The sequence below is a fragment of the Parasteatoda tepidariorum genome, chromosome 3 (genome assembly GCF_982258835.1).
Source record: "Parasteatoda tepidariorum strain Cologne lab strain chromosome 3, Ptep-v5.0, whole genome shotgun sequence".
Lineage (NCBI taxonomy): Eukaryota > Metazoa > Arthropoda > Arachnida > Araneae > Theridiidae > Parasteatoda > Parasteatoda tepidariorum.
Window position 1 is genome coordinate 243986 of NC_141757.1, and position 22595 is coordinate 266580.

The 22595-nt window shown below is 32.3% G+C and overlaps 1 protein-coding gene and 1 long non-coding RNA gene across 2 annotated transcripts; one reads left to right on the forward strand and one right to left on the reverse strand.

The window, feature by feature from the left end:
* Window positions 1–309: 309 nt before the first annotated feature.
* On the forward strand, window positions 310–4569 carry LOC147812687 (uncharacterized). Its single transcript, XM_087158551.1, has 2 exons — window positions 310–731; window positions 1183–4569. Exons 1-2 carry the CDS (start codon window positions 579–581, stop codon window positions 3910–3912), a joined length of 2883 nt encoding a protein of 960 aa, XP_087014677.1. The 5' UTR covers window positions 310–578; the 3' UTR covers window positions 3913–4569.
* A 7028-nt stretch (window positions 4570–11597) lies between these two features.
* On the reverse strand, window positions 11598–18238 carry LOC147812688 (uncharacterized). The gene is made up of 2 exons (XR_015432309.1): window positions 17804–18238; window positions 11598–12887 (listed from the first exon to the last, which is right to left on the reverse strand). It is a non-coding gene; the product is annotated as an uncharacterized LOC147812688 (long non-coding RNA).
* Between the last annotated feature and the right edge of the window lie 4357 nt (window positions 18239–22595).

Below are 22595 nucleotides of genomic sequence, written 5' to 3' on the forward strand. Positions count from 1 at the left end.
CAGAATTTCAATGCACATCCCACATCTAATTTCTTTCGCAAACCTTTTAAGCTGAATTCTTTTTCAACAAGACATTTATTCTCCAAAGATCCTTCGACTATTCCAACATAGTAAGAAACATTATTTTCAGTCACTCAATGACTTTTGCAGCAGTTAAGTGCTCAAAAGAGTCATCCTATCCCGTACAAGAAATTACAATCATCAAGAGTTAAGCCAGTCATGGTGGCTCAGAGAATAGAGTGTTCCCAATCAGGTGAACAGGGCTCGAACAATACCTCCTAGAGGAATAAAGCCTCACAACGGGTTACTATAGGCGATGATGACGTAGTAGAGTTAGGCCCAGAGGAAAACCAGTCAGGGTAGCTATTTTTTCGAAAAAATCCGAATCTGATCAAACGAGCCATTGGCGATATTCTGAAGTATTGTAACCTGTGTACGCATTCAGCCAATTGGCGAATATTTTTGATTAGAATTTGTAAACAACCGACGGTGTTCTGATGTACGCGTTCTTCGTAAAATTTATATTTATTCTACAAATGTTATAAACAGCATTAATTTAATTCTTAGTGTTATGAATAATGGTATTTAAATGCTGTGTACCAAACTGTAGAGGAAATTACAAAGTTGATGGCACAAAAGTGTCTGTTTTCGGATTTCCCAAAGATGAAGAATTACGTAAGAAATGGCTTGCCGCCATACCAAGAGATTTTGAAGTTACAAAGAATTCTAAAGTGAGTAATATTTGTTTTTATTTTTAAAAATGTAATTATGATTCTTTATTATATTTTTACTTAGAGTAAATTATTTTAAATTGTGGATAAATTAATCGTAATAATTAAGTTGTTCTTATCAATCATATCGAAACTATTGTAATAAATTTTGTGTATAATGACAAAATAACTATATAGCTATTTTATATATATATATAGTTATTTTTATAGAGTTTTATTTTATAAAAATATTAATAATTTTAGTATTTTATTAAATTTTTGCTCAAACTTTAAAACATTTTTGTTTGACCGTAATATAATGTAACTGCTTAAAGCAAATTTTTTTTTATTTGATTTTGAAATTTAAATCTCTTAATTTTTCTACAAAAATCTATTAATTTTTCATGCATGAATATAGCATATAATATTTATTTTAAATGCACATATAAATAATGTATTCATTTTGTTATAGGTATGTGAGATGCATTTCAAGGAAAATGACATTAGGAAAGCTGTGGAATTTGTTTGTGAAAAAACTGGAAAGAAAACAGTTGTGCCCTATGAACAACCAAGGTTAACAAAGGAGGCTATTCCATCTATATTTCCTGGATGTCCAGAATATATGACCAAAAATGAGCCAATTCGAGAAGAGCCAGAGGCAAAGAGAAAAAGAATAGAAATGTGCCAGTTGGAAAGCGTCCTTGCTGAAAGTTTAGAACTTTATGAACAGCATAATGTAAAATTTAAAGTAGATACTCTAATTGAACTGATAGAAAAATCTAGTTTAGTGGATTTAAATGGTGTTTTTAATCCGGTAAGTATTGAAAATAGTTTTTCTTTTGTGAAAATCAAATTTGTTGATCAGGTTCCCACATATATTACTGTAATAGTTGATCAAAATCTATCTTTAAGTGTTTTTATTGATAATGTAAAGATTAAGAAACTTCATGATTTAACATTTCCTCTAATCATCAGTAATGTTCAGCAAATTTCAAATGTTTTATGTTATTTAAATAAGTCTAATGATCTAAAGTTTGATAATATTCCAAATCTTATTAACTCTATAACTGTCCAACTTACAGAATTAGAAAACTTAAGCTCAGATAATCAAAAATTAGGTATTAACTTTCTAAAAGAGCAGCTATCTTTACTTTTTACTCAAAAAAATCAAAACCGATACTCTACAGACTTTCTCATTTTTTCTTCATTGTTTTTATCTATATCTCCTCATGCATATAATTTTTTGAGAAGCAGTGGTTATGTTATTCTACCGCATCATTCAACTATAAAAAAATTGATTATGTCATATGATATTAGTCCTAAAAATGAATCCACTGAGGAAAACTTCTTATCTTACATTAAACAGAAATTTGATTATTTAACTGATGCAGATAAAACCGTTACTGTTATGATAGATGAAGTCCATTTAAAACCTTTTTTTGACTTTAAGGGTGGCGATATATTAGGAGCATCATATAATTCTATTGAGGCTGCTAACTCTGCCTATGTTTATATGGTGCAGAGTGTGGAATCAAGTTTCAAAGATGTTGTAGCAATAATGCCAGTAAAAACCGTGAATGCTGATGCACTCTATGAGTTTATTAAAAAGACATTAATTGGTCTTGAAACTATAGGTTTTCATACATTTTGTGTCATAAGTGACAATAATTCTATAAACCGCAAGGCAATGTCCAAATTTTCAACACCTCCTAAAGTTCAGGTTGAATATCCACACCCATTTGATAGCAGTAGAAAATTATTTTTTATTATTGATAGTGTTCATATAATTAAGTGTGTTAGGAACAATTGGCTAAATCAAAAAAATTATAATTCTTGTATGTTTTATCCAGAATTTCAGGTAGATGTTACTAATGATATTGACACTAATGATAATGTAAAAAATGTACCATTAAAAACTGCTTCATTTCAAGCTTTACGTAAGTTACACGAATTTGAAAGGTCTAATTTGGTTAAGTATGCACCCACATTGATTACAAAATCTCTTTTTCCTTCTAACATTGAAAGACAAAACGTAAAACTTGCTTTAAATATATTCAATAGACAGTTAATAGGAGCTATAAATTCACTTAAGGAAAAATGTAATATTTTAGATCTAATATCAACAGCAGAATATATAGAAATTTTTGTAAATTGGTGGGATATTATGAATGTTAGAACAGTAACTAAAGGATTTCATAAAAGGAATGAATATCAAAAGCCCTTGAGATTAAACGATTTTTCTTTTAGATATTTAAGCGCATTTCTTGAATGGTTATCATTATGGGGCAAAGCTATTTCTGATACTGGTAGATTAACCTCTGAAACTCACTTAGCCTTATCTTTAACAACACAAGGCATACAAAAAATTTGTCGCTATTGCACTGAAGAGTTAGGTTTAAAATTTATACTGGCAGGTAAATTTCAAACTGATAGTTTAGAAGCAAGATTCGGTAAATATAGACAATTAGCTGGCGGCCAGTATGATATATCAATAACTCAATTATATGAATCAGAAATGAAGCTGAGGCTTCAATCTACTTTGCCATTGATTTTAAAATCAAATGTTTTTGGCTATGTTAAAATAGATTTAAACAATATTGAGAACGAATCTGAATTTCTTAACAGTAATTTACTATGCAATAACAAATTTGAAATAAATGTAACAGAAGAGGATTTGCTACAATCTAATAGAATTATGCCTGTTATTGTTTACCTTGCTGGTTATGCCGTTCATTCAACATTAAAATTCCTTAAAAATTGCCCTTTTTGTAAGTTATTGTTAACAAGAGATGAAGAAATTCTTTATCATGAAAATAACATTTTGATTCACCATCAAGATCGTGGTGGACTAAAGTACCCTGTGGAGGAAGTTATAACTATTGGTTTGTACTCTTATGTAATTATTTCAAAACTATTAACTGAATTTGAAGAAAATTTTTTAAAAGTTCATAATCAGAGAATTATTTCTTTAAACATAATCAAAGCTGTATTGAATGATGAAGAGAAACACTTAAATTTTGATTATTGTGATAATGAACATTCTTCAGATGTTGTCATTCATTGTATTGTAAAGAAATTTGTAAACATCTTATTAAATAACTATTGTAAATTGAAAAATGATAGCATTTGTTATGCCTCCCATTCAAAAGCTAAAGAAAGAAAATTAAAAACACTTATGAAATCCACTAAAAATCTAAGTTGATAGGTAAAAATTATACTTTTTTAAATGTTACTCAAAGTTTAACATATTTCAGTAAAATTTGTGTTTACATTTTATTTATCATTTTTTGAATTTGCTACTTAATAAAATATTTGTTATGTAAGGTTGTGATGGGTAAAAATTATTCTTTTTTAAATGTTACTCTAAGTTTAACATATTTCGGTAAAATTTGTGTTTACATTTTATTAATCATTTTTTGAATTTGCTACTTAATAAAATATTTGTTATCTAAGGTTGTGATGGGTAAAAATTATACTTTTTTAAATGTTACTCTAAGTTTAACATATTTCGGTAAAATTTGTGTTTACATTTTATTAATCATTTTTTGAATTTGCTACTTAATAAAATATTTGTTATCTAAGGTTGTGATGGGTAAAAATTATACTTTTTTAAATGTTACTATAAGTTTAACATATTTCAGTAAAATTTGTGTTTACATTTTATTAATCATTTTTTGAATTTGCTACTTAATAAAATATTTGTCAAAGGTTGCTTACTTTATTTTAATTTATTAGTGTGATGGGTAAAAATTATACTTTTTTTAAATGTTACTCAAAGTTTAACATATTTCAGTAAAATTTGTGTTTACATTTTTATTTATGATTTTTGAATTTGCTACTTAATAAAATATTTGTTATCTAAGGTTGCTTTCTTTATTTTAATTTATCACTTCTAACAATCACACTTCCACAGGGAAAAAATACAAATTATAATCATGCTTTTGATATGTTTTTTTTTTCTCTATCTAAACCTTGTTTGAAGACTGCATTTGATTTTCTAAATTTTCCTAAGCTCATTTTATGTCATTGTTTAGATACAATTTCTAGTTCTAATAACATGCAAAACATAATCATTAAAATCCGAAATAATCATCTACTAAAAATTTAAGTATCGTATTATAAAAATTAGATCCCTTCTTAGTTTTATGTCAAAACTATAATAATAATAAATGTGCAAAATCCCTTGAAAAATATATTTCTTTGTTTTTAATCCATACATTTTAAAACAAAAAGCTAGATAAAATTTTCCAATTTATAAAATAAAACTGGTATTTAATGCTTAAAAATATATTTTTTTCATTCACACATCAGTTATTTTTGTTAGAGTTGCTTTATTTTTATTGTTAATCATTTCTGAAAACAAATAAATTAAGCATTTTTACACAATTTAAGAACATTTAATCTAGACAAAAAAAATATATAATAATTTGTTGCAAGTAAAAATTAGTAGAAGAGTAACGAAAAAGTGTCGAGAAACGGAAGGAAAAAAAACCCGTCATCGTCAGAAGTGATCAGCGAATCTGGGCCTAACTGTATGAGTCATCGTTTTACGTCCTGCGGCTTTCTCCCATCTAGGAGGTATTGGCTCGAATCTCAGAAATGGCTCGTAGATTAGAATTCCGCACCAAACAAAATGCTGACGAAAAATATTAGGCTAAATTGTATATGGATCGCAGGTTATAATCCCTTTGCCGTCTGGCTAACTGTACGAAGTTCTTATTTTTTTAAATCGTGTAACTCGAATGCGGGTTAGCTCCATAAAAAAGTCATAATCTTTCCCCCTAGGAAAAATCTCTCACAATACTTGGTCCAGGAAATCCCTTGTCCTATGGATTAGGTTCAAAATTACACACTACGGAGTTCAACATTAATAGCCGTAAACTCAAAAATTCGGTAAGCTGCTCAAAGATTGTTTATAAAATCATCAAGAGTTTCGAAAAGGTTAACTGTTAAAGACTACTTAACCAATATTTGATAATTTAAATATTTAATTTTAAAAAAAAATTCTCAAAAGTAGCTAATTTTTAGACATTTGTTACAAAATTTTTTACTCTTTCCCTCAAAATGCAACGAAAATACAAATAAAAAGTACTAGATTTAAAAAGTACCGAAGTACGTACTTTACTTTCATTATAAGAAACAAAAGTAGATGTTTTGCCATACTTGGCGGGCAATGCTTCGCAGGGATTAGGCGGTATCGGTCCTCATAATTCAAATTAGTAGAAATATATTTTATGAGATAGAATATATTTCTAAGAGTAATTACTACTTGCACTAATTATCACGTTTGTTTAAAAATTTGTTTCTGGAAGGAAATTCTCCGGGTTTCAAGGAATAATACGAGTTTGCTTTTGGATCCTGCCAGCAAACAGTATTTATTTTATCCCCTTTCACTGACAGCAATAACGCTTCCATTAAGTTAAACCCCCAATCAAGCTAAACTTCAAAAAATTAAATTTCAATAAATTAAAATTATAAATTAAATATTAAATTTGATACAGTCTATCTTAAATTAAAATGGTCAGTAGTATTTTCGTTTTTTATACTTTGATATGAAACTGTTAAATTTGTTTAAAAATCCAAAGGCCGAAATATGCAACTCATTGCTAAAGAGTGCATCAGAATAAAGAAAGGCAGATTTCTAGAAATGTTCTAGTTTGACGTTAAAAAATAGCGTATTGTTCCTCATCTTAAACTTTTGAGTTTAAAACTTTTAATACTAAACTATTCAATACTAATTCGTAATGTTTCACTATTCGCCTACAAAAATGTAGGACCAAATCGCCCTTCTGAACCAGCTGCCAGGAACATGCTGAACTGAAGCTTAAATTACAATAAATAATTTTTTTTCTTGAAAGTTTGTTTTAGCTTATTTTTAATTTTAATTTAAATCCTTATTTTCTATTATTTTGTAACGAATAATGCGTTAAGATTAGAGGATATGATTGAACTTTTCCTAAAAAAAATGTCTGAAGTTTAACAGTTATTTTTGAAGTATAAATTTAAGCTGCCAATTTACAAGACGCGTAACCGGATTTTAAGTTAATCTAGCTTAAATATTTTTTGCTTAAAGTTATCAACCATTTTAATACATGGTACAATTTAAATGCAAATACTCAAATTTGCGAATATCAACTGTTAATAAATAATTTAGGGGCAAGACTCGTTTATCAATAAGACTCCCGGTGGCTCAGCGGAAACGCTTCGCCCAGGCGTGCCACAGGTCCCTGGTTCCTCGGGCCAAGCAAGGTTGCCTCAGCCTTTCATCCCTTTACCATCCCCCCCCCCCGTATTAACCGTTGACTCTGACCTAATGCGCAACTCCCAATTCCGAAATCCCCCCCGTTTGGAAACTTTGACCGAGAGTTCAAAAGAGATTCCACCATTATTTTTTGACCGTCGGTTTCTAAACTGCGGGTTACTTGACCGGCAGTTATAGGCATTTTCCTATTGGATAAGAAATAAGTGATAACCGTGTTCCTTGTTTACTCTTGAAGTTGTATGCTTGATTATTCCTACCAGTTATTTATTTTTTCTTCTTAATTTAACAAGGCTCAAAAGTGGCATTCTGTAGAGACTGAAAAAGAACTGCTGATGCAGTTAGTGGAACCAAAGCTTGGGATTATAGAAAATAAGGAGACAAAGTAACATCGGCCAAAAAAGATGAAGCTTTCGCGGAGATTGGGGGGCAGTTCAGTAAAACTGCTGGAGTCAATCCAGGAACTGCCCTGCAATTTCGGCAATGTTACATAAGCATTTAAAAAAACAAAACAATTTAATAAAAAGCTGTTAAAGCGAGGCAGCATTTAAGGTTAACTGGGGGAGGAGAAAATGCATGCCCCCAGTTAACGGTACTTATCAATGCCTCTATTAACCTATCCGTTGAGATCAAGTTATGATTTCATGGATATAGAAAGTAAGTATTATTTTATAATTTTGAGTTATATAACACATGTGTTAAAATTAATGTTCAGAGAATATTTATACTGACGCTCTGGGAATAATTTGCAAAGTAATTTTCAATAAATGCAAGTTTAGTTATTATTTTGAAATATAAAAACTAAGTTATAAATTGCAGAGTGTAAATTTCGATTCTCTGCTTTTTTTTTTTTTTGGACCTGATCGTAAATTATCAATATAGTTTTATCATTTTATTGAAATGTATCGAATGAGTCCAAAGTGCCATTTGATATAACTTTAGAAACGCTTAACCATTGAACACTTAATTTAAATCCTTGAACTAATTAGCACTTTTAATTCTATATTGTTAATGTTGTTTGATCTATCGTACTAATTTTTAAATAAATATAAAAAATCATATGAGGGTCAAATTTCTATATCTCATTTCAATATTTTTCTGTACGTGGATCTTTATTGAAAATTCATGCTCAAGAAATCATCAAAGTATAATGAATAGATATTTCTATGAAAGCCTTTGTTACTTTGCCTTTTCAATTTAGTGGTTTCATGCTAATCTCACTCGTCATCAAAAGATATTATTTGAATTTATTATGGTGATAAACCATGTTTTATTTTGTGTTGAGATCCACGTGGCAGAATCGTGGGGACATTGTCGCATAATATTACAGAATTCCTGCAGAAATATTTTTTTTTTATTTGAAAAGAGGTTAGGGTTTTTATCTGCAAAATTTTTCAACATATTTTTTTCCTACCGAACTTTCTGCAGAATTATATTAAAAAAATCCCGTTCTCGCATATCAGTGATGAAAAAAATGCTCGTGATTTTATTATTAAAAATATACATTATTAAAAAATATATATACTGTTCTGTTCCATACACAAAGTCTATTTTTGTAAACAAAAAGCACTTTTGTTACTTTAAATAAGTAACATCTATATTTGCTTCTATTAAAAATGTTTCTAAGAAAGGTATTAGTATTAGAGATGTCTGTTGCAGAAAGCTCGTAAAATTCTCACAAGAGTTGAAATATTTCTACATTGTGATTTGTTAAATCAACTACAAGCATCAAGGCACATTTTTATTGAAGTATCCAAAAGTTACAGCAAATTCTTGTTTCCTGCCAAATTGTAAATCACACAATCTTTATATATATATATATATATTTCGTCTGTTCGTGTGTATGTCACTGAACTCCTCCTAAACGGCTGGACTGATTTAAATGAAATTTTCTGTGTACCTTCAGAAGGATTCGAGAATGGTTTGTATCTAATTTTTTTTTCATTTTTTGGACAGATTTAACGTATATTTTAAATATATCTTTATTTAATCGTATTCGGATCCAAACTAGACATAGAAACATAATAAATCAAAAATAATATTCACGCACGTTGCAACAAGTCATATTAAACTCTAATACTTATGCATGCCCTTAAAAGAGCATCAAATATATTTGCAAGTATGTGAATAAAGGCAATGATATAGCAGTACTTAGAGTTGAAAATACCAATGTGACTGCTCTTCCAGTGAATAACAACGACGAAATAACGCTTTACCAAATAGGCCGGTACATCAGCTCCAATGAAGCTGTGACGTATCTTTGGTTTCCCAATTAATGAACGGGATCCAACCGTTATTCATTTAGCCGTCCATCTTAAAAACGGTCAGAGCGTATATTTCACGAACGAGACAGCGATTGACCGAGCTATAAATCCACCAAAAACTACACTCGCCAAATTTTTTGAATTGGGTAATCGTACGGATGCACGTCTTTGCACGGACATTACTCTACTCAGAAGTACCACCCTATTTCACATGAGTTCAAAAAAATGGACACCCCACAAGCAAGGCACACCGGTTGATGCATGTCCCGGTTTATTCAAATCAAACGCCTTGGTGAGAATATTTACAGTCAATCCAAGGCAGACAGTGCTTTTATTTTCGACTGTTGTTGGTTAATTACACCGGCTCATTGTCATTTCAAGATATATGTAAAGTCGATGGAAATCAGCATCCAACGTATGAAGATGCAAGCTTTGCACTCGGCTTGCTGGAAGACGACAACCAGTGGGAATGTATGCTTGCTGAAGCAGCATTGAACTGTACTGCAAAGCAAAATAGTCTACTATTTGCTATAGTATTAGCTACATGTTTCTCGGCCCGTATAGAAACGTTATGAGAATATTACAAAGATTCGATGACTGATGATATACGGTATCAATATCGCACACGTTGCAACGATCTAACGATAGTATTCAGCGATGCTATGTACAATGAAGCACTGATTGTTATTGAGGATCTTTGCATTATTATTGCCAAATTGCCACTCAGTCATTTCGGTATGCTTTCGCCAAATCGAAGTGCATCTGATTTATTAAACACTGACATGAATCGTGAACTTCAATACAATGCGATAAAAATGGCAGTGATTGTTACTCGCAATGTTCCACTAATGAATGAGAAACAAAGGAGCATTTATGACCGCATTATGCTCGCAGTTTCAGCAGGACAATGTGGATTTTTTTCCTGATGCACCAGGTGGAACTGGCAAAACATTAATTACTTCGCTAATTCTCGGTGAAATACGATCAAATAATGGCATCGCGTTGGCCGTTGCATCATCTGGCATTGCGGCAATTTTATTGGACGGAGGAAGAACAGCTCATTCAGTATTTAAGCTGCCACTAAATATTCAAAACAACCCAGATGCAGTGTGCAACATAAAAAATATTTCTTCTATGGCCACAGTGTTAAAACACAGTAAAATTATCATCTGGGATGATTGCACTATGGAACACAAAAATCGCTTGAGGCGTTGAACAGGACATTGAAAGATATAAAAAAATAATGACAAATTATTTGGCGGCACTCTGTTACTCCTTTCAGGTGATTTCAGACAAACACTTCGTCATTCCGCGTTTAATGTACGCTGATGAGATCAATGCTTTCTTGAGATCATCTCCACTTTGGCGTAATGTTGAAAAAGTTCTACTAAAAGTAAATATGCGCGTCCAAATGCTTCAAGATCCATCTGCTGAAACATTCTCAAAACAATTGTTAGATATCGGTGGTGGAAAGGTTACTAAGGATGAGACTGGATGCTTAAATTACCGGACGATTTCTGCACAATCATTGATTCACAAGATGCTCTCATTAGCCTAATATTTCCCGATGTACACACGCAATGCATTCATCATGAGTGGCTGGCAGAAAGGGTGATTTTAGCAGCAAAAAATGTGGACGTCAACGAATTGAATCTGTAGATGCAACAGTTATTGCCAGGTAACTTGGTGACATGCAAATCCGTTAATGCAGTTTGCGATCCCATTGAAGCTGCAAATTTTCCAACAGAGTTTTTAAACTCATTGGATTTACCTGGCATATCACCGCATAATTTAGTACTCAAAGTTGGATCTCCGGTTATTTTGCTTCGTAATTTGAACCCACCTTGGCTGTGCAACGGCACGCGATTAGTCATTAAAAAATTAATGAACAACGTCATCGAAGTCATTATTTTAAATGACAAATTCCGGGATGAAAGTATATTACTTCCACGAATCCCTATTATGTGCCAATCCCTATTATGCCCCCACAGATGTGCCAATTCAATTTAAACGCATTCAGTTCCCCATTAGATTGGCATTCGCAATGATAAGGCCAAACAATGTCTGTTTGCGTCTTAGACTTGAACACACCATGTTTTTCGCACAGATACGTGGCATACTCTCGAGTGGGCAAACCATCCAGTTTATTTGTGTTAGCTAAAGATGGAATGACAAAAAATATTGTACACTCCATTGCACTAAGAGATTAATATTGTTGACTAATATTTTCAGAATTCGTTGTATATATAATTTATAAGAAAAAGTTGCAATAAATTTAAAAAAAATATTTGGTGTGTTGTTACTTTCACATTCCGTCATCGTTCCCAGCGCTCCATGCCTCTTCCACTCATATACCACATACGCACACATTTACAATAAATAAGATATATTTTCATACTCTAGAAATAATTCATATGGCAAAACATCGTTTGCCGGGTCAGCTAGTGTCATTATAATTGGCAAGAAAAAGAAAATATAGTATGAAACCATTCAACTTATTATTAGAATTTAAACAGTGTTTATTAGTTGAATAATGTTAATTATTGATTGATTTAACTAATTCAGGCAGGTTGCAAAAATGTTTGACAGGTACATTTTGTGCTTGATGGATGTTGTAAAACAAAAGCACATACTAAACATCTGTGGGGAATAACATACAAAACTTGCTTACATTACCTCTGCATATACATTTTTCATGAATGTAATTTATATTAAATTTTGTATAGTGTGCCTATGAAATTGGGGATTTTGATTTACCTTCTATATGTACATATCCAGGGACCGATCAGGACAAATTCAGGCCCAAGATCCAAATTTTCCGGGCCCCTCACAAAATATTTTGAAATTAAATTTCTGAAGAATAGTCCTAACAATAAAAAAGAATCGATTGAACTGCATGATTCAAGAGAAACATTCTAAGAAATTTTGAAAACAAACAATTGAAGATTTTTCTGAGATGACACATCTGTATATTAAAGCAAAATATAAAAACAAAACAATGTTGTGCCAAAATAAAAATAGTTTGGGGATCACAAACAATTGAAATCAGTGAACAGTTGGATTGTTTTATTTAGTATCCAACACAAAGCTTTTCCCATTAGATATTAAAGGTTATTCCTTCAGTAGGGTCGATAAAATGAGTGCTAAACTTTGGGGGGGGGGAGGGCTCAATCGGAACGTCTGCTGTTGCACATCAGGTCAAGAAAACTGAGATGGGCACCCCTCCTTTGGGCAGTAACTTCTATAAGTTTATCAATAAGATTTTGTTATTAACAACTCTTGGTGAACCAATAAGAATTATTTTTAGCCGGAATATTACGATTCTCGCCCGCCTTTCAGTTATCATTAAATATTTGAAAAATTAATTTTTAATTAATGATAAAAATTTTACTTTAAAGAAGTTATTTACAAATCACTGAATTCCAATCTTGCTTTAATAAAATAAGTAAGGATAATCTGTATCAGATTATTTAGCAAATGAGATATATTAAACACTACAAAATATGCACAAGCCATTCAAAATTAGAGTGAATTATCAGCATTAACATTTTGAAAGACTTATAAAATGACCTTTTATGATGAAAACAGGTGGCTTCGTCAGTAGGTATCATCAGAAAAACTCAGAAAATATGACAAGACTCCCAGAAGGCAGACCTAAAAGTGAAAAAACATGTTCATGAATACTAAAATAAAGTGTGAAACAATCTGATTAAGATTAATGTAATAAAGTATGGTAGCAAAAGTGTTCAAGAATAAAGAACCAATATTTTGGTTTTGAAACAAACTAACGTGCAATCAAGGTAAATTTAAGAATCCTAATTCTGAAAAATTTCTGGCATATAAATAGTCGAACTAAAATCAATCATATCCGACAAAAATCAAAATTCCGCTAAAATATATTGTTAACTTAACATTCAATTTACAAATTTGATAAACATCACTTAATATGGCTTAAAATTTAATCTTTGAAACACTGCTCACTTTCAAACAGTTTTTTTAATTTGTGCTTATTTGTAGTTATTTAGATATTAGATAAACAGTTATTCATCATGAAAATTACTTTAATTTAGAAAGTCAATTTTCGATAAATTTTAGATTATGAATGAAATTTCTTTTTAAATTTCTTTATTTTAGTACAAATATAACTCTGATAATCTAACAGACATTTTAGTTCATATTAGATAGCTCTTATAATTAACATATTTTATTGTTATTAGAGCATCAAAAAACAGTGTCCCATCTTTGCCCTCAAGTAACCTTCCAAATTTACCAAACTATCAAAACTCAGGATTTTAAATAATCTGTCATCTTTAATTAAAATTTGATTCATTTCCAGCTTACGAACTCTGAAAGTTTTACAAACAAACGTCTATTAAAATAAACTATAAGCCAGCTTATAGTCTAAACTGACAGAAATTAGAGCACCGAAAAATTTGGGTATAAACTACACTTTCGACCCTTCATTCAATCTTTTTTTTAAAAAAAATGATCATTAAAAAAATTAACAGTAAAAATGTTATTGAATAATTTACAATAATTGAAATTTATTTAAATTAATACGAACTTTGGCGAAATTACTTCTTCCAAAACAGGAAAAGCTTAAGAATGTTTTTTAACACTAGGTTTACGCGGGACGCGTCATTTTGACGCATTTCGAATTTTATAAGGAAAATTACAGAACATTTTTATTTTATGTCTTGTAATGACTTTTATCCATTGATTGAGGTAAATATATGTTGAAGTCTATTTCTTTCAAAATCTTTAAAATTCTCTTTGTGGTATATCTCTATAAATATGCATCAATTTGACGAGATCGTAATTTCGACAAAATTTTGAGTAAACATGCAAACTTCACATCAATAATAACTAAGAATCTATAAGCAACTATTGCGATAGGCAATAATAGAAAGAACAAACGCAGAATGTCAATTGATAACAGATTTTGAAGGTTTCAGTTGTTTAGTTAGAGTATTGAAAAATAAAATACAAGAATATTTCATAAATATATATCACATATATTTTTCTTATAGTATATAACTACATTGTTTTCTAAGTGCAGAGATGCCAACTGCTCCAGACATGCTAAAATAATTAAAAACGGTAAATAACTAAGTAAATTTTGCAAGTGGTGAATTATATAAGCCTACGAATTTTAAGGCAGAGCTCTGGGCAAACCTTCAGTCGATCCATTGGATCATCAATAACCAAATCTTCAATTCGGATTCTTTTTCCGGGAACGGAAAAGAAGGAGTTTCTTGATCAAAATGGTTAAAGAAAATTTTAGGTACAATATGAAGTTTAATTGGATTAAAGCCGATGTTGGCTACCGTGGCAATGAGGAGGCTGACAGTCTGGCTAAATTAGCATGTCAAAAATCAAAAATTGATTTATACGAAATTAGATCTAAAAACTCAATTAAAGCAGATATCTTTAAACAAAATTTACAAAATTGGCAAAACCAATGGGTCAATATTTCAAATCAGGGAAGACACACGTACGAATACATTAAAAAGTAAACCACAGGAGAACCCTATCGAATTTCTATATTAATCAGTGTTTAACTAATCACGGAACCCAGGGTATGTACCAAGCAAGATTCCACAATAAAACGGATCAGTGCCAAACGTGAAGTTGTCTAGACGATCTTTAACATATTACTTACCTGTCCGAAATTTCGGGACATCCGTAACCTATACTTTCCATCAAATCTGACTATCAATTTGATTAAGAAATTATGGACAGCCCCAAGGATAAGTAAGGGAATCGAACAGATAATTAAAAAACATTTTGAAAACAATCGTCCAGAACTGGCGGACGATTGAGCGTTGTTGTAAATTAAGTGCTTCGATTGAACGATTTTCGATTGATTGATTTTCAATTCATCATGTTTATAATAATGTTTGTAATCAACCAGTACTTCCTGGATGTCCCCTGACGGTAGCGGGACAGGGTTGAGTAATAAAATATAAGCCTACAAATTATTTAGAAATAGTGGTGGATCTACTAAATTGAATTTATTAAACCAAGAACCACAACTGATAAACTACCACTTTAAAATATATATTTGCTGTCCGGAGCAAGTTGGCATCTCTGTAATGGCTGTTATATGTATTCGTTCAAATTGACGAGTGTTCGTAGAAATAGGTATATAAGAAACGTCAGTAAACCTAGTGTTAATCATGAGGGTGAAAAATTATTTTCTAACAAAAACCTTAAAAATGTCGTTCAAGGGCGAATATTGTCACAGATTTAATTATAATTGCAAAGATTTAAATTATAGCAGTTTCTCTTACAATGCAAGGTTATAAAAATACGTAAGTTTTGTATAACAAAATATCTATGAAATTGCATGAAAAACACAACTAGCATAACATTTAGATTTATTTTGTTTAATAACGTGCAGACTCTTCTAGCGCGTATTCTCAAGTCATCAAACTAAATATTTAAGTACTATAATATTGGAGAGTTAAAATTCTAGGTGCTATTTAGAAGTTCAAACTACAATTTTCCGAGCAAAGCATTTCAGCTCACAATAGCATAAAGCATTTCAGCTCACATATCAACCATACATCTTTTTTTCTTTCTTCAAAACCATGTAAATAAAGTTCTTCATAGTTAAAAATCTAAGAACATAAGCTGTCTCCCACTCTCCAGAAAAAGTACTTTTGTCCAGTTAAGTGGAAAACTAACCATGCAACAAAATTAAGCTATATCGAATTGTAAAAAGGAAATTATACTAAGGAATTATTTAACCATATGATTCATCAGTCAATTCGAAATTACAATATTATATTCCAAAATTATATCAGAGCCATAGATTTCCATTACATAGCAATCTAACTACAGTGTGGCTTAGCGGAGACACGCAAGGAAATTAAGAAAAAATTATGTCCTTCAAAAGCTACTTAAAATCCAAATACGCAATCACTCTTTTCGCGGAAAAATAGTAACCGAAGTTGCTTAATGCCGATAATAAGTTCGTTACATAGAAAATTCGCTAAATAGAAAGTCACCTTTTGAAATACTTAAACGACACAAAACAGGTTTTATATTCATAAACAGTAGACATAATTAAAATAGCAATTAATACACCTTTATCTTGCTAAGTAGTATCTACAATTTATTTTGAAATCTTAACCATAAAAAGACATCTGCATGGAAAGCAAGAACAGAGCAAAACATTATCCAGTGTTACACTATCATGTTACATACATTTTAAACTAAAAGCTAAATTTATGTATAAAATTATATCTGAATTTATTATAAAAGAAATATTAAGCATGCATTTCCACATGCGTTCTTAAGTTTAATGGCTACTGATAAAATCAGTTAGTTTTGTTTGAGTTTTTCGTTTGAAATGGAAAAAAAGATGGGATTTTACTGCTTTCTCTAAAAGTTAAGTGGCTTCAAAAAATTAAAGGGCATTTTCCCCATAAAATGCGTTAACAAGTTTAAAATGTTCTGAATTTTTACGGAAATGGGAAAGTGGATCTCAAAAAAAGTTCGTTAAATATAAAATTCACTTTGCTATTTGGAAGTTATTTTACGAAGAAATTTCCAAAATGTTCTTGGTTTCTCGAAAAAATTTACAAAATAGAGAAACTCGTAAAAGGGAAGTTCGTTTAATAGAAGTTTGACTGCATATACATATTGAAATATATTTACATATACATTTGTGAGGAGTTTTTATTCTGAGAAAATGAAAATATTGTTTGAGAAACTTTTTTAAACCCCCAAAATTTGTTACGAATTTTCAATAATGAAGCCTGATAGACATTAACTGACTGTTTAAAAATTCAGAATTAAATGTTTCACGTTATGCATTCATAAGAGTTAAAATAAGGGCAGTTTAAGATTTTACTTTAATTCAAAAGTCTTCAAGTTTTGCATATTTTCACGGTATATTACAGAAAAACACTTTATTAATAAGAATAATAAACAGCAAAAAAAAAGTTGGTTACATTTTTTACAGGCTAAATATACAACTTTTCAAAATTTTCTTTTTGAGAACTTTTAATATAAATATTTTTTTGAATTATAGTACAAAAATTTAAGATTTTAAACTAAAGCAATACACAAGTATAAACCCTTAAACTAAAATTCGCACATAATTCAATAAGGAACTAAAAGTTTTAATAAGTAGAATATTTATCTTCATTTGAGAAATTTAAAAAAGCATTTATCGTAGATAATTTAAGATTGTCCTAGTTTTATTTACAATAGAGAAATAGAATAAAATAAAGCATATAATGAAAAAGCTAAATCACTTAAAGTTTACCCTCTAGTTCGGAATGTTACACATATAGTTCGGAAGTGCAACAAGCATAACTTTTTTTTGTTAAAGAAAAACGATGGTAGAATGTACCAGATTTATGTAAGGTAGAATGTACTAGAGTTTATTAAGACAAAAGTAAACTCAAATACTAACTAAAAAAGAGAGTCAATAAAAAAACAAATATCAAGAATACAAAATTATCATATATTTTAAAAAGATAAAATTTTCCTATTAATTATGGCACAAGAAAAACATTCATTTTAAATCAAATCATACAATTTGAAGTTTGACTTACCGTAAGTTTAAGTTTAAGAAGACAGCAAGGAATAATCAACTGGTTAGGAATCCACTTATGGCATTCAGGAGTTAAAAATTATCATATCAAACCAAAAACACTTGGGAAACACGTAATCTAATGTCCACAATTGCCGGCAGCCTTTTGACGAATATAATGTCAACTTAGTAAACATCTTGAGAATTCAATTTGTTTCATCTAACCAGTTAAAATTTAACACGAAAACCAACACAAGAAGCAAAATTAGTTTTAAAAAAAACTGTAAGAAACGTGACACGTTAAATTAGGTTAAATAATTTTTGAAACATCGAAACTCAGCTACTTTCACACCGCATTTATTGTTCATCTGCTTATTGAAACAACGTTCGTGGGTTTGATGTTGATAATGATGTGGGGGGGGGGATCTCTGCTACTCGCTTTTATCCCCCTTGCTGCAAGGTGTATTTTTTGTGAGTTGAGTTGTTGATGCTGAAGATGATGACGATGAGGTGGTGAGAGTACACGCTGTTCTTGAAGAAGTGAAACAAATTTACAGTAGAGATCAAAATTAAATATTTTTCCAAAACACTTTTGGAGAGGTAGATTAGAAAAAATTAAAATCTAGTATTTGGTGGTTCCAATACTTTTGGAGAAACACGTTCATCAAGACAAAATTCTTAATAAATAGAAAAAAACATACTCTTTTTCTCAGGCACTCAGAGAGGCTTAAACTAAAACTTAAAAATTTGTAACTGCATTTAATTAGGGATTTGAAAACTGGAGACTAGAAACGCTTAGTTGAAATTAAAAAATCCACTAAATTTTTGAGAAGATTGTCATATTGGTTATAACTAAGAAGACGGTGAAGGGAGAGTGGGAAAATTCCGATTGAGGCGCGCAGTGTTTGTCTCTGATGCTCGAACTTTTTGCATTCAAAGAGGAGGTGGATAGCAGATTCTGGAAGTTGACAATGATCGCACAAAGGGGAGTCTACGAGCCCTATTTTTGCATAAATTTCGTTAAGTTGGATTGTGTTGCTTCGGAGACGCGAGATTAAGATATCGTATTTTCGGTTTGGGAGTTGATTGAGGGAAGTTTTATTAACAGGGTGATCAAAGGGGAAACGCTTGTGGTATTTTGAATTAGTCCGGAGGTTACTGAGTTCGCGGTTTGAGTCTAAAACTGCTGAATATGACAAGTCTTCAGGTGAGATAAAAGAGATGGCTCGAGGGGCATTGGTGGCGTGTTTGGCCAGCTTATCAGCGGTTTCATTGGGGGGGGGGGATGCCAACGTGTGCTGGTGTCCAGGCGATCGTGATTGATTTCACTTTTGCACTTGCTGAAACTATCTTGTTTTGTAAGAGGAGGATGCTGTGAGGGGATTTATGGGTGGCTGAGATGAGGGCAGTGATTGCGGACTTACTGTCCGATAAAATAACGTAATCTAGATACTCGGTAGTGAATTTTGTGACTGCTAACCAAATCGCTAAAACTTCTCCGGTGAAAACTGAGTTAATAGGATGGATTTGAGAGATATAAGACATGTTGTTCCTTGAGTTAATAGCCGCAATACCTGTGTTCGTACTGGATTTTGAGGCATCGGTAGCCAGGATGACAAAGTCTTTCCAAAGGGTGTGGAGGGTTTCCTGATAGAGAGGGAGGATTTCGTTGGGATTTTTCGTAGTTTGAAAAGGAAGATCGTGTACAAAAAGACAGAGGTTCGGGAGATCTGTGAGGAAAACTGGAATGTGGAAGGGGATGATATTGAATTTACTTATGCCTTTTTGGCTGAAGATGTCCTGAAATTTGAGGAAAAGGTGGGGTTTCTTTTTTAAGTCTAGTAAAATGGAATTTATGCAAAAGGCGATTTATTGGGGAGTGAGAGCCAAGGGAACAGTGACGGAGAATTTTTAGGTAGAATTTTTTAGCTGCTAAAACAAGTCTGTGTGAGATTGAGGTAGTGCCGGCTTCTCTGTGGAGGATATGAATTGGAGTCCATCGTGGGAGGCCCGTTGCTGCGCGGAGGCTAGAGTTGTAGATTGTTTCAATTACTCGGAGATGTGATTTTGGCGCAGAGAATAGGATTGGGCTGCCATACTCTAAGATACTTCTGATTGTGGCATTTACAATCTGAATGAGGTGGTAGGTTCGAGACCCCCACTGAGTGCTAGAGATGCAGCGGAGTGCATTAATTTTTTTTAAGCATTTCTTTTTTAGGTATTGAAAATGACAGAGGAAAGAAATGTTTGCAGTGTAATGGATGCCGAGAATTTTGATGGAATTAACTTGGGGAATTCGTTTGTTAAAAATTGTTAACTGAATCGTAGGTGACAGACGTTTGTTAGAGAAATTAATAGTTGCACTTTTTGAGGGTGAAATAGCCATTTTCCACTCTGTGCACCAAGTTTGAATGGTGATGAGGGCATCTTGAAGTTTAGCAATTACCCTGTCAAAAGATTTTGCAGCATAGTAAATGTAGATGTCATCAGCGAACAGAAGAATTTGAACTCCAGTAGGAAGGTGTTTGTGAATGTCTTTAAGGTAAAACATAAAAAGAAGGGGGGAGAGGACACTGCCCTGCGGGAGGCCCTGGGGTTGCTGGAAATCTTTAGACCGAGTGTTGCGCCAAGAGATGTAGAAGGTTCTATTGGACAGAAAGTTTTGTAAGAAAAGCGCTGTTTTTCCAGATATGCCGACCGAGAGGAGTTTGGTGAGAAGACCATCAATCCATACGTTGTCGTATGCCGAGACTAGATCGAGTGCAACACAAACGATAAATTTTCTCCGCTCACGTGCTTCTCGTATGTCATGGTAGAGTATTGAGTGAGTTGTATTACAGTCACGAAAGGGGAGGAAGCCAGTGTGGGAGGGGGGGGGAGATATTTTGTTGAAGGCAAAAATTAAGGAGCCTTTGTAAAAGCATACGTTCGTAGACCTTGGCGAAAGTCGAGGTGAGAGCAATAGGTCTGTAGCTGAGAATTTCTGATGGGTTTTTTCCTGGTTTTAAGATCGGGATGATTTTTGCTTGGGTCCATGAACATGGAGGTTGGGCTGTATCTTGAATGACATTAAAGAAGTTAAGGAGCTTAGTCGGGTAATGGGAGTGAATAAATTTAATGAGAATAGCCGGAATGCGGTCTGGCCCGGGTGCCGTGTTCTTTGTTCGATGAATAGCTGCTTCCAGTTCGGTAGACGAGAAAGGGGTATCCAAGTGGCTGTAGCCTGTGCCCCAGAATGAGAAAGGGATTGGACAGGGGCTTTGAGCATGAAAAAGGTGCTCCCCAAAAAGGTTCGCTTGGTCGATTGGGCAGGTGATAGCTGTCACTTGGTGGGTTAAAATCAAGTTTTCGGAGGGAGCAGAGGAATTTCGAGTTGAGATACTTTTCAAGATTTTAAAAATGTTTTTTGAGGAACCTAAATTGGAACAAATTTTGTCCCAACAGATTCTTTTTCTGATTTTAATGTATTGGCGGAGTTGAGCGGTGTAGTGTTTGTATTTAAGCCAAAATGTGGATGAGACTTGTTTTTTAGCCTTACGCAAAAATTTGCGCTTTTGACCTAGCAGAAACGCGCATTTTTTATCCCACCACGGAGTCGTGGGATGCGGAGAAAATTTTGTAAATCGGGTATTATCTTTGACAACGGAATTGCAAGTATCTTCTATGTTCCTTGCGTTGAAGTTGTTCTTTGACAGAGCTTGAGTGATTTCATTTTGTGCGTTTTGCAAATGGAGGTACGGGCGTGGTATGTTAGGGTTGTTTAAGGAGAATTTAACTTTGGTAATAATTGGAAAATGGTCACTATCAAAAGGGTCTGGGAAGACAGAGTATGAAGATTTCTGGTAAAGTTCAGGGGAAACTAGGGTAAGATCTAATAATGACTGTTGATGATGTGGGCCGCCAAAGTGGGTGGGAGTCTTCGTATTCAAAATAGTAATATTATTTGTTAGGATCCAGTCGAGAAAGATATCAGCAGTTTGGGAGCACGAGACAGAGCCGACGGCTCGGTGTCTTACGTTAAAATCTCCGATGATGATGAAGGGTTTCCCAATATTGGGAAGGAAATTTTCCAACCATTGTGAGGAGTAATTACCGTCTGGTGAATAGATATTAACTACCGTGATTTGTCTATTATTAACTTGAATTTTTACACCTGGGGTCTCAATTAGGGAAGGGGGGAGATTATGGAAATAAATTCTTTGAAATGGGATATGTTTTGAAATAGCTAAGAGGGTGCCACCACCTTTATGGTTAGGGGGGTCACGATCTTGTCGGAGAGTAATTTTATTTTTAAAGTTAATTTGGTCATCGGTTTGAAGGAAGGTTTCCTGAATTGCGATAATATCGGCTTCTGAAAAGATGTTTTGACTCAACCAGTAGCGTTTATTTCTAAGACTGCGAGCATTCCATTGCACATATTAAATATCGGAATTGACATAGTTTATCTATACATCTATACATAATAATAAACGCGGCTGTGTGTGTGTGTGTGTGTGTGTGTGTCTGTAATCACAATATATCGCCCCAGAAGCCTCGCCCGGGCACGAAACTCGGCCCATAATTGTGTTTTCACATAATGAAGAAGTATTTTTTTTCTTTTTCAAAAATTTTGATTAGTTATTTAGTTATCAGTCATTTTGTAAGTCTATGCTTTTCGTCTGCTCTTTCGTCTTCAAAGAGCCATATTCAATAAATTATTAAAAAATGCATATACTTTTCCCCACTCTTATAAATGTATGCTAATGCGAACCTCACAATTGAAATATTAATTTTCGACAACTTAAACCAATAATATACGAAGGAATTAATAATTT

Coding starts and splice junctions, on each gene's coding strand:
- LOC147812687 (XM_087158551.1), top strand. CDS start 579: ATGGTATTTAAATGCTGTGTACCAAACTGTAGAGGAAATTACAAAGTT. Junction 732..1,182: donor AAGTTACAAAGAATTCTAAA/GTGAGTAATATT, acceptor ATTTTGTTATAG/GTATGTGAGATGCATTTCAA.